Raw genomic sequence first — 13,480 nt, 5'->3', positions numbered from 1 at the left:
TCCCAGCCTCATCACTTCTGAACAGGGGTCACTGGACTCAAAACATTAACTCTGTTTTCTCTCGACAGATGCTGTCAGACCTGCTGAGTTTCTCCAGTAGTGTCTGTGTATAATTTGTTAAAGATAGAAGGTGGAGGATGAAAAGAAGGTGAATAGTCAGGGATGGGAAGGAACAGCGGGGAAGACAAAGGGCTGAATTCTATCACTTTGTTGCAGTGAGACTCATGGTGCCCTGACCCCTCTTGACCTCTCTCATGCCAACGCCCAGTCTCCAGCTTAATAATTCCCCCAGCAGCCTCTCTGGTACCTGACCCATGGAATTGTGTGCCAGGACAGGTGGAAGTGTTCACTGCTACTGGGACTTTGTGACATACTCACCACTGGCACCAAATTAAATTCCAGTTCCAAAGAACACCAGGCACGGCAAACCAGGACCTGCCCTTCCCACTGTGCCACACCGCTCCTGATACTGAGGAAATGGCTCAGAAAGGGAAGCTGGAACCTCCTTTCATTGACAGGGACCTGGAGTTGCTCATGCCTAAGGTTACTGCCCCTTTTCCCCGAGGACCACCAAATGAGGCCACAGCACAGGATACAGCCAGCCTGGATGGTGATAGCAACCCAGGTCAGTACATAGTCTCGGGTTAAACGCAAGGCCCAGCAGTGCCAAAGAAAGTTAAAGACACTCTGCACACTGCACGGCCAAGTGTCACTACTTTCTCTCTGCTATATCATTCTCAAAGGGCCACTACACCCTCTAATAATGTCACTACACACACCTCTCACCAAGGCCTCTGAACTAAAACTCTCACTGTAGCATATCCGTTCCAGCAGCTCCCTCTCTGGGGCAGGTAGGGAACAAGGAATCGTCCAACCTCAGATTCTATCTCAGACACTTGAGCTGAGAAATCTGTGGACATTGTCAGAATTGGACAACGTATCAGTAATGGCCCTCATGAGCCTTCAACTCAATCACTAGGAAACGACGTGTAATACCCTCAAACAATGTGCAATACAGGCTTTGTCAGGAGGTCAGTATCAAGATAAAAGATAGAAAATTATAGGCTGATTAGCCTTAACTCGGTTTTAGGTAAAATTCTAGAATCCATCATTAAGGATGAGATTTCTAAATTCTTGGAAGTGCAGGCTCAGATTAGAACAAATCAGCATGGATTTAGTAAGGGGAGATGGTGCCTGACAAACCTGTTAGAATTCTTTGAAGAGGTAACAAGTAGGTTAGACCAGGGAAACCCAGTGGCTGCTATCTATCTAGACTTTCAAAAGGCCTTTGATAAGGTGCCTCACGGGAGGCTGCTGATTAAGGTGCCCATGGTGTTTGAGGTGAGCTACTGGCATGGATTGAGGATTGGCTATCTGACAGAAGGCAGAGAGTTTGGATAAAAGGTTCTTTTTTGGAATGGCAGCAGGTGACAAATGGGGTCCCGCAGGGTTCAGTGTTGTGGCCACAGCTGTTCACATTATATATTAATGATCTGGATGAAGGGACTGGGACATTCTGGTGAAGTTCACCAATGATACAAAGTTAAGTGGAAAGGCAGTTAGTACTGAGGAGGTGGGGAGGCTGCAGAAAGGTCTAGACAGTGGAGGAGTGTGATCCAGGAAATGGCTGATGATATTCAACGTGAGCAAATGTGAGGTCTTGCACTTTGGAAAGAAGAATACAGGCATGGACTATTTTTTAAACAGTGAGAAAATTCAAAAAGCCAAAGTACAAAGGGATCTGGGAGTGCTAGTCCAGGATTCTCTAAAGGTTGATTTGCAGGTTGAGTCTGTGATTAAGAAAGCAAATGTATGCTGTCACTTATCTCAAGAGGGTTGGAATGCAAAAGTAGCGATGCGCTTCTGAGACTTTATAAAGATCTACTTAGGCCCCATTTAGAATACTGTGTCCAGTTTTGGGCCCCATACCTCAGGAAGGACATACTGGCACTGGAGCGTGTCCAGCAGAGATTCACACAGATGATCCCTGGAATGGTAGGCCTAGCATACGCTGAATGGCTGAGGATCCTGGAATTGTACTCATCAGAGTTTAGAAGGTTGAAGGGGAGATCAAATAGAAACATACAAGATAATGCATGGTTTAGAAAGGGTGAAAGCTGGGAAGTTGTTTCCGTTAGGCAGGGAGATGAGGACCCATGGGCACAGCCGTAGATTTAGAGGTGTCAATTTAGAACGGAAATGAGGAGACATTTCTTCAGCCAGAGTGTGGTGGGCCTGTGAAATTCATTGCCACAGAGCACAGTGGAGGCCGGAACGTTGGGTGGCTTCAAGGAAGAGATTGATAAATTCTTGATCTCACAGGGGATTAAGGGCCACGGGGAGAGTGCAGGTAAATGGAATTGAAACACCCATCAGCCATGATTAAATGGCAGAGTGGACTCGATGGGCCGAATGGCCTTGCTTCCTATGTCTCATGGTCTTATGGTCATATACCTTGATATAGAGCTTGAAGCAATGTAACCTTATCCACAAATATGCCGCAGTGCTATTTCTAGATTAGGGGAGTGAAATTTAGGCACATACCCGCTGTGATAAAACCCCCATCTAAAAAAGGTCACCCTGAACATCACGGACCATGCCTTTGCACATTACAGTTCAGAGTGAGAATGTGGCTGTGCTGTCTTCCAGTAACAGGTTGGAAAAGTGACACAGAAATGGCAAACCCAGTGAGATTACTCAGTTTGCAACTGACATGACATGGAGGCTCGAGATGAAATGATGGTAAAATGGATTTGTCCAAAGACACAGAGAAGGAAACAACAAGCTCTTGTTGCCAGGTAACCGCGGTGACTTTCATGTCAGGAATTGGTGCGATCTGGTTTCTCTGGGACAGAGAGGAGAACTGGAAGCTGCTTACAAAATGACATGAGTCTGTCGAGTAATGAGATGCAACTTCATTTGAAATAAGGTTGTAACTGCTGATTTGCAAGATTGAAAATGCATTGTGTAAACTCCAGGGAAAACTGGAAATATTATCAAGAATCTGATTTTTCCATTCTCCCTATATTTTCCAGTTTTCTTAACTTTTCCCCATGCCACTCAATGGAGCAGAAATTTCCACCCAAAAGGATCCTGTCCTCAAGTCAAAATGAGAGATGCTGAGAGTGGGAGTGAAGCTGAAAGCTTATGTTTCCTTGGAAACAAGATGCGCCATAGCAACCACATTGCACTGATTGCTGGAAATGGACCCATGAACCAGGGACAATAGACAAGCAGCATGTTTTCCTCGAACTTTCTAGAATGTGTCTCAGACCTTTTGAAGGAATTGTTCCTGGAACTCAGCACTGCTAAATTGCATTACTGTCATGTTATGGGAGGGTTACTGGTATTTTACTTCTCAGCAAGAATGATTCTCTTTCTCCTTCATGAGAAAATTAATTAATATTTTGACAGACTCTGGGCATGTCAGTCTTTGATGGTGGCTGATGTTGCGATATTTGTTGCAGATGATTTGACAAATAAAAAGTATTAATAAAGATTTATGAATCTATTTACTTGCACAAAGTTAACTTACAAAGTGGCTAGGAAGTGGAATTAAATTGTGTAAATTATTCCTGGTTTACTCATTGAAGGGGGAGGAAATGATATTGGCTAGTGAGTTGTCCAGCATAGACAGTCACACAGCAATGAGTGTGTTGCTGCAGTTCCTGATCATGCTGATCTTGCCCAAACTCCACAATTACTGCGGCCAAACCCAAGAAGCCTTTTGCCGATAATCACACTTTCAGGAAAAACTGAGTAATATGGGGAACCAACTTCCACGCTCAAATGATGAATTTACTGAAGAAAAATTAAACAGGTGAGAACACTTCAGCATCGGTCACAGGAACGAAAATACTTGAGTGAGAACTTAAAATGTCTCAATGATAAACACGTGAAAGCAAATTCAATAAAGATTCAGTTTAGAACATCAAATATCAAAAGTCTCTGTGAGGTATCATGACAAATACCTTGAACAGGAGAAGGAATTTCTGAAGGCTCAGAATACTTGGCTCAGTGCAGAATTAAAAACGAAGACAGACAAAACGCTGACTCAGACTGGAGAACAAGAAAGATGAGATGTTCCATGCGAAGGAAAAAAACGAGATTTTTGAACAAAGAGACTTCCAAGAAATAGGCTGAGGAGCAATCAGATACAGAGGGAGGAATAGTTCCATAATGTATGGAATTATTATGTGAAATGGTGAAACTTGTAGCTGGGTTTTTTTAAGACCACTATGAAACAGAGGCAACTAAACTGACCAGAGTAGTTGCGTGGTTGAATGTGAAAAAAAATCAGCAAATTTGAGAATGAATTATGAACTAAGGGAGAAAACAAAAGTCAGAGGAAATGGTGAAAGAAGTGAAAATTAAGTTTCCACTCTTTAAAACTTCACAGGGAAGAAAATGATTGGTTACAGAAGGCTGTGCGATGTATCTCAGAGAAACTAGAACATGATCGGAGTCAAGAAACCAAAAGTCCCTTCACGCTGATTGAATAAACTAATATAGACCCACACAATGCAGCCAATTCTGTTCCAAAGGAAGTGATTCAGGGAGATGAGTCTGAAGTCGGGTGTCAGTCAGGAACCCAGCTTCCCACAGCCACCGTCATGGAGCCATGGAATTTCTACTGATCGGGAAGAGGAAAAGCAAAAGGCCAGAGGATGGGAAGGATGTGGTACATTAATTTCCCAAAAGACTGAAAATATTAGAAAGTGAAACAGAAGAAGGGAACTATTGACATCGCTGAGAAAGATTCCAATGAAGCACATTCAAAAGGGGATCAGGAGAAGGTGACAGATCTCAAAGTCTTCAAAGGCCAACAAGAATCCAAAACATTTCAACACATAAAATCTCAATAATTTTCTCAAACCAGCTAAAAGGAATATTATTTGGAATAGAGGTGTATTGTTGGAACACAGAGATATCATTTTTACCTCAGTGACTAAAAATGAGAATCTATCGTATTTAAGTCTGAAGAATAAACTTAGAGGTTAAGGTACAGCTCCAGTGCATGAACGGATGGATGATGTGTCTGTGTCCTTAACTCAAAGATTCAGTGCAGCTTTAAAGGAAGATTATTAAAACAGTGCTGATACCTTGAAATGCTATGGTTTTAGATTAGATTAGATTAGATTACTATGGTGTTTAAATCCTGCTACTTGTTACTACATTTGGAAGTGTGAAAATTAAGCTGATCTTCATGCTCTGCGAGTGTTGCTACCTTTACCTGTTCCAATGGTTGCAATCCTACCGAGGAATAAGGATGGGGCCTGTTGAGGGGTTTTGATAAATCATGCAAAACAACTCAAAGGAAACTGAACAGCAGCTGAAGAGAGAGCAGAGAGAGAGAGAAACAGAGTCAGAAACAGGCTCCATGTAGGAACTGACTGAAGTTACAGAGAGGGCCTGTAACTAGGGATCAAGGAGAAGTCCCAGGAGCGATTTGACAGCTGCAGTTAGTCAGGATTAAGGAACGTTCCAGAAAGAGCCAGGAGTTGTAACTGAGAGGAGGCCAGAGTGTAGAATTGCCTTTGGCAGAGTAAGGCTGTTAGTAGATATCAAAGCAGTTACACAGTTAAGATTTAGCAAAAGTACTGAGAGCCATGGTGTGGCTGTGAAGAAGCCTGTGAGACATTAATAGCTCAGGGCAATATACAGTGAGATCATATAATCCCACAAGTAGTGTTTGCTTGGTGCAGCTGAGCAAGCTTGGATCTCAGACTAACCTTGGGAAAGCTTAAGTTGTAATGGAGTACACTTTCCAGAATCCAGAGCATGGTCTCAGGAAAAAGGGTGAATCAACAGAACATGAGCATCACTGAAAATGGGGGTCAACCTGGTGATCCAACAACACAGGACTACTTGCATGTTAAACATTGTAAGCAGCCTGCAATAGACAGAGCTAAGCAATCCCACAACCAATGGGCCAAATCTCAGCCCTGCAGTCCTGATGCTGAATGGAGGTGGACAATTAGACAATTCTCTGGAGTAGCAAGCTCCACAAATATCCCCCACCTCAATGATGAGGGAGCTCAGAACATCAGGGCAAAGGACAAGACTGAAGCATTGTCATCATTTTTGGCTCAAACTGCTGAGTGGAAACTCCATCTTGGCCTCCACCTGACATTCCCTGCACTGGAGATGCCAGTCTGTGGGTCAGTGGATTCACTCCATGTCATAGCAAGGAGCAGTTGAAGGTCCTGGACACTAACCTGGACACAAAGGTTAAGTTATCCAGCGGTAACCACACCCTTGACCAAGGTACAGCGCTGCCATTTATAAAGCAGCTTGGAATATCTCATCGACAGGAACCAGGACTGAACCAACCCGATCAATTACAGCTCAAGCTGTCTATTAGATTAGATTAGATTACTTAGTGTGGAAACAGGCCCTTCGGCCCAACAAGTCCACACCGCCCCCGCCGAAGCGCAACCCACCCATACCCCTGCATTTACTCCTTACCTAACACTACGGCCAATTCACCTGACCTGCACATCTTTGGACTGTGGGAGGAAACTGGAGCACCCGGAGGAAACCCCCGCAGACACGGGGAGAACGTGCAAACTCCACACAGTCAGTCACCTGAGGCTGATAAGGCTGGAACAGGATACTGATTGGGAATGATCAGCCATGATCATGTTGAATGGCGGTGCAGGCTCGAAGGGCTGAATGGCCTACTCCTGCATCTATTGTCTATTGTCTATTGTCTATTTAGCATGGCCAATTCACCTGACCTGCACATCGTTCGACTGTGGGAGGAAACCGGAGCACCCGGAGGAAACCCACACAGACACGGGGAGAATGTGCAAACTCCACACAGTCAGTCGCCTGAGGCGGGAATTGAACCCGGGTCTCTGGCGCTGTGAGGCAACTGTGCCACCGTGCCACCCTATTGTTGATAACCATAGCAGGCCTGGTTAATAGGGCTCTCAAATGACACTTTCAGCAATACGTTGCTATCGGAGTTTGGGAACGACAGCATCCCCAGCCCCTGATAGAATTATCGCTTTGGTCCAACTGTTCACAAAGAGCTGAACTGAAGTGAGAGTGACTGCCCTTGACACCAAGGCAGTATTTAACCTTGGGTGGGCATCATGGAGCCTCAGGAAAACCTGAATCAATGGGAATCAGGGAGAAAACTCTCCGCTGGCTAGAGCCATACCAAACACAAAGGAAGATGGAACCAAAAGAGAAAATGCTGGAAAATCTCAGCAGGTCTGGCAGCATCTGTAAGGAGAGAAAACAGCTGACATTTCAAGTCTATCTGACCCTTTGCTAAAGCTAAAAAATAGGGAGAAATAGGGAGGTATTTATACGAGGCTGAGAGAAGGTGAGTCATGGCTCCAGAAGCAAAGGTAGCAATAAAGAGGTGATAATGACAGTGCATAGAGAGATTATAGGGAGATTAGGAGCTGTGAGTGAACAAGGCTGAAGTCAGTGCTACGTGACAAAATATGTGGGGGATGGGTGAAGCAGAGGCAAAATGGAAAAACAGAGGAGAAGGATAGCAAAGGGGGAAAAGGAGAAGAAAAAGGTGATGAGAGAGTGGGGAGCGAGAGAAAGAGAGACAATCAAAAAATAAGAGGTACGGAATAGTGAAAAAAAAGTAAATAAAATAAGTGAAATAAAATTACAGAGCAGAATGAAAACAGAGGGGTCAAGTTGGGATAATCATCTGAAGTTGTTGAATTCAGTGTTGAGACCGGCAGGCTGTAATGTGTCTAGTCGGAAGATGAGATGCTGTTCCTCCAGTTTGTGTTGAGCTTCACTGGAACATTGCAGCAGGTCAAGGACAGACATGTGGGTATGGAACAGGATTGTGTGCTGAAGTGGCAAGTCACGGGGAAGGTCATTATCACCTCTTTATTGCTACTTTTGCTTCTAGAGCCATGAATCACCTTCTCTCAGCCTCGTATAAATAACTCCCTACTTCTCCCTTTTTTTTTAGCTTTGACAAGGGTCAGTTAAACTTGAAACATCAGCTCTTTTCTCTCTTTACAGATGCTGCCAGATTTGCTGAGATTTTCCAGCATTTTCTCTTTTGGTTTCAGATTCCAGCATCCGCAGTAATTTGCTTTTTTTACAAAGGAAGATGGTTGTGGTTAGTGGAGATCAATTATCTCAGTCTAGAATATTCGGCAGGACTTCCACAGGGGAGTGTCCTAGGCCTAACCTGAATAAGCTGCTTCTTACACAACAATCCCTCCATCATAAGGTCAGACGTGAGGATCTTCACTCTCAGTACTATACCTGAGCTACTGAAGCAGTCCATGTGAACATGCAGCAAGACCTGGACAACATGCAGCTTCAGCTGCCAAGTGGAAAGTTAACCTTCACTCCCAACTACCAGACAGTGGTCACCTCCAGCAAGAGGGAATATAACCATCTCCCCCTGACATTCAATGGAATTATCGTTGTTGACTTCCCCACTTTTAATGTGATGAGCTTACCACTGCCCAGCTATACCAGCGATATAAATACAGTGGCCAATCAGCAGGCCAACCGCTGGGAATTGGGTTGTGAGGAACTCATCCCTACATCCGTACGCCTGCCTACGTCACATAACTCCGCACTCCGATGGGATACTCTCCACTTGTCTTTGTTAGGATGCCAGCTGATATTATCGCCGGACAGTTCAGATCCCAGGGAGGAGAAAGTGAGGACTGCACAGCAGGTCAGGCAGCATCCGAGGAGCAGGAGAATTGATGTTTTGGACATAAACCCTTCGCCAGGAATGATGCTTGTGGGCTGAGGAGCTGAGAGATAAATGGGAGGGGGTTGGGACTGGGTCGGGGGGGGAGGCGGAAAGATAGCTGAGAATGCAACAGGTAGATGAAGGTGGGGAAGAAGGTGATAGATCAGAGAGGAGAGTGGAGTGGATAGATGGGAAAGATAATGGACAGGTCAAGAGGGTGGAGTTGTGTTAGAGGCTTGGGACTGGCATAAGGTGGGGGAGGGGGGAGGGGAAATGAGAAAACTGGTGAAATCCACATTGATCCTGTGTGGTTGCAGGGTCTCAAGGCGGAAAATGAGGAGTTCTTCCTTCAGGTGTCGGGTGGTTAGCATTTGGCAATGGAGGAGGCCCAGGACCTGCATGTCCTTGGTGGAGTGGGAAAGGAGTTGAAGTATTCAGCCATGGGTCAGTGTGGTTGGTTGATGCAGATGTTCCAGAGATCTCCTACTAAAGATTCACAAACCTGACTTCCCCAGTCAACCCACTGTCTCAGCCTGCTCCTGTCCCACTGAACTGATCCCGGCCGACCTTCACACCATCCTGTCCCCCTTATTCCAAGAACTCCCCACCTATGTTCGGGACACCACCCATGCTCTTCACCACCTCCAAGATTTTAATTTCCCTGGCCCCCAACACCTCATTTTCACCGTGGACATCCAGTCCCTGTACACATCGATCCCCCACAACGAAGGTCTCCAAGCCTTCCATTTCTTCCTCTCACGCCCTCCCAACCAGTACCCTTCCACTGACACCTTCAGCTGGCTGGCTGAACTGGTCCTCACCTTTAACAACTTCTCCTTCCAATCCACCCACTTCCTCCAAAACAAATAGGTAACCATGGGCACCCACATGGGACCCAGCTATGCCTGCCTCTTTGTTGGATACATGGAGCAGTCTATCTTCTGCAGCTACACCAGCACCACCTCCCACCTGTTCCTCCGCTACATCAATGACTGTATCGGTGCTACCTCGTGCTTCCAGGAGCAGGTTGAACAGTTCATCAACTTCACTAACACCTTTCACCCCAACCTCAATTCACTTGGACCATCTTGGACACCTCCTGGACCCCTCCATCTCCATCTCCGACAACCGACGAACCATGGACATCTTCCAAGCCACGGACTCCCACAGCTACATGCACTACACTCCTCCCACTCTACCACCTGTAAAAACGCCATCCCTTATTCCCAATTCGTCCGCCTCCACCTCATTTGTTCCCAGGATGGCCAATTCCACCTCAGAAAGTCCCAGATGGCCTCCTTCTTCCACAATCGTAACTTCCCCTCCCACGTGGTCAACGCTGCCCTCCAGCACATCTCCTCCACTTCCCGTACCTCCGCCCTTGAATCCCACCCCTCCAACAACAACAAGGACAGAACCCCTCAGGTTCTCACCTTTCACCCCACCAACCCTCACATACATCGCATCATCCTCCGCCATTTCTGTCACCTCCAAACAGACACCACCACGAGGGATATATTTCCCTCTCCACGCTTGTCAGCATGGGGAATGGAGAGACCATTCCCTCTGCAATTCCCTTGTCAGAGCCACGCCACCCCCACCAGACCACACCCTACTCCCGGCACTTTCCCCTGCCAACGCAGGAATTGCAAAACCTGTGCCCACACCTCCCCCCTCACCTCTGTCCAAAACCCAAAGGATTCTTCCACATCTGACAGATATTTGCCTGTACTTTCCCACACATCATCGACTGTATACATTGCACCCGATGTGATCTGCTCTACATCAGGGAGACAGGATGTCAATTTGTGGATCAGTTCAGAGAATATCTCTGGGACAGCTGCACCCACCAACCCCACCGCCCCGTGGCTGAACCCTTTAACTCTCCCTCCGACTCCATCAAGGACATGCAGGTCCTGGGCCTCCTCCATCGCCAAAACCTAACCACCCGATGCCTGTAGGAAGAATGCCTCATTTTCCGCCTTGAGACCCTGCAACCACACGGGATCAATGTGGATATCACCAGTTTCCTCATTTCCTGTGCCCGCACCTTAACCCAGTCCCAAACCTCCAACTTGACACCGCCCTCTTGACCTGTCCATCATCCTTCTCCCCATCTGCTCCACCCTCCTCTCCGACCTATCACCTTCTCCCCCACCTCTACCTACCTATTACATTCCCAGCTACCTTCCCCCAGCCCCACCCCCTCCCCCCCCATTTATTTCTCAGCGCCCCCCCTCCCCCCCACAAGCCTCATTCCTGATGAAGGGCTTATGCACGTTGATTCTCCTGCTCCTCGGATGCTGCCTGACCTGCTGTGCGTTTCCAGCACCACACTCTTGACAGTTAAGATCGCAGAATGAAATCTGGATTGTATAAATCATATTTATTTTTAAAGTGAGGCTCATTTACCGAACCACAGATACACAAGGCTGCAGTTCTCTTCAGCAATAAAACAGAAGCTTCCTGGACAAAACAACAAAAAAGCTGTCTAAATAAAGAATATAGATTAGATTACCTACAGTGTGGAAACAGGCCCTTCGGCCCAACAAGTCCACACCGACCCTCCTAACAGTCACCCACCCACACCCATTTCCCTCTGAACTGAACATTATGGGCAATTTAGAAGGCCAATTCACCTGACCTGCACATCTTTGGACTGTGGGAGGAAACCAGAGCACCTGGAGGAAACCCACGCAGACACGGGGTGAATGTGCAAACTCCACACAGACTGGAATTGAACATGGGACCCTGGTGCTATGAGGCAGCAGTGCTAACCACTGAGTCACCATAGTTTGACAGATGTTAAAACACGGCATAACAATCTCTCATCTAATCCCTGACATTATCATTTTATAGTGATTCAAATCCAGAGAAATTTACCTTCGATGTCAAATCTTTAAATTCAACTTAACTGCTGCTTCCAGTTTTTTTTAACAGTGCGCTGTCAAGTCTCTGACATGAACACTCATGTCACTGAAAGCTTACTCTTTCTCAGTCTCGTAATCATCTGCATATTTCGAATCAAACACTCCTGGTCTGGAAGTTTCACAAGTTAATCTCCTACACCAAGATGGCCATGCTTTCCTTGAACGTGTTGTCTTTTTAGGTGAGAAAATATATTCCCTTCTTCCTCCAGTTGTCTCCTCCTAAACTGTCCAAAGATCAATCCTTGATCATTAAGCAAGTTAATGTTTTGCAATATGTATTCCCCCTGTCATAAACCCCATCAAATCAACAACCCTCCATTCACACAGACAGGGGTTTGCAGTGACCTGCTCTCTGACACCTGCTGCATTCGGTCCCTCTTCCAGACTCTCTGACGATTTTTTAAACTCCCTTGACAAAGTCACCAACATCCTGATGCCACCAGTTTGAACTCTAAACTCTTAAAATGATATTAACATTTGTAAAAATCCGAACCTTACATCACACCTGGATAAGTATAGCTGCAAGAACATTCAGGAAGGTTGACAGCTCCCAGGATAAAGGACCCCACTTGAGTGGGACTCCATCCAACACCTTTGCCATTCCTTCCTTTCACCACTGGCTGACAGGGGGCAGCAGTGAGTACCACATCTCACATTCAGTGCAGCTCCTCAGTAAAGCTCCTTCACAAGTCCCTTTCAAACCTGTTACATTGACCACATGGCCAGCAGGTTCATGGAAACAACACCAGCCACAAGTTACCGATCAAGTCATACACTACCCGACCTGGAAACACATCACCCTTCGCTCACAATCTCTGGGTAAAGATCAGGGCAATCCCTTCCTCTCTGCATGATGGTGCATCTCCAAGGATTACAGAGGTTCAAGTAGGCAGCACACAACCAACTTCTCCAGAGAAATTAGGGACAGGGAACTATCATTGGCCCATCCAGCAACACCTGCAACCTGGGAGAGAATGAAAAAATATGACTGATTTCCCTGGTTTGTCTGCACTAGCGGGAGCTCAGACACTGCAGCAGAGTTGGGAGGCCCATTGAAAATCCATGTATGGGCACTGAGATCAAAGTCAGAACGGGATTTCAAGCAGGAGGTTCATCTGAACTGAGAGGCTGAAATATTGTTACATTGCTGGTTTTTAAACAGATTAAAAATAAACATCAAGACTGGGGTGGGAGAGCTACAGAATATTTTGCAGAGGCATGTTCAAGACTTGGGCAGAGCTGTATTGAACTGCAGTAAGAATGTGATAACAGTCTCACTTTCCAGGCCAATTGAACCTTATATTGGAGTTTATTTACAGTGTGGAGATGAGCACGATTCATACCTTCGATTCCAGTGTTAGTACAAAGAAGAAACCCAGACGGTCACATCTGCAAGTGATTGTATCCACTCTGTTCCCCAGTCTGCTCATGGGGGTGTCACATCCATTCTGATTGAAGGGGCCTGTATTGGAGAATTATTAATCATGAGAATCATTCCCTCATTTATACATTCCAGTATTGAGTGATGTCAGCATTTTAAAACAATCTTCACTTACCATTTCCACCAGAGTCCCAGGCGCTGCATGGTGGAGAATCGGACTAAAATGGAAAAGATAAACCAGAACATTAGCTTCACCAACAATAACACAGTTGAAGCAGCTGGGTCGATACAAACACATTGAGACATTTCTCTCTCGCCTGTCTAACAGGGTAAGGCAGGGAAGGAGGAGGAAATGTGATGCCAACTGGGAAATTATTGGGTTATAATTTTCCGGATCCTGGGTATGACCTCAGTGTTCCCACCAAAGCAACTTTACACAAAGCAGGTTCCTAATTGGTCACCTCCCCA

The 13,480-nt window shown here is 45.9% G+C and overlaps 1 protein-coding gene across 1 annotated transcript in view; it reads right to left on the bottom strand.

Annotated features, from left to right (window-relative positions):
* Nucleotides 1-13,480, bottom strand: part of LOC140496209 (uncharacterized) — a 132,669-nt gene that overhangs the window by 37,543 nt on the left and 81,646 nt on the right. Inside the window, exons 7-8 of the mRNA XM_072595707.1 lie at nt 13,188-13,230; nt 12,975-13,093 (exon numbers count right to left, since the gene is read on the bottom strand). Coding sequence (XP_072451808.1) covers nt 12,975-13,093; nt 13,188-13,230 — 162 coding nt within the window. The remainder of the gene's footprint in view (nt 1-12,974; nt 13,094-13,187; nt 13,231-13,480) is intronic.

Source organism: Chiloscyllium punctatum, chromosome 26, assembly GCF_047496795.1.
Source record: "Chiloscyllium punctatum isolate Juve2018m chromosome 26, sChiPun1.3, whole genome shotgun sequence".
Classification (NCBI taxonomy): Eukaryota; Metazoa; Chordata; class Chondrichthyes; order Orectolobiformes; family Hemiscylliidae; genus Chiloscyllium; species Chiloscyllium punctatum.
This window is presented reverse-complemented; position numbering and strand designations above follow the sequence as displayed.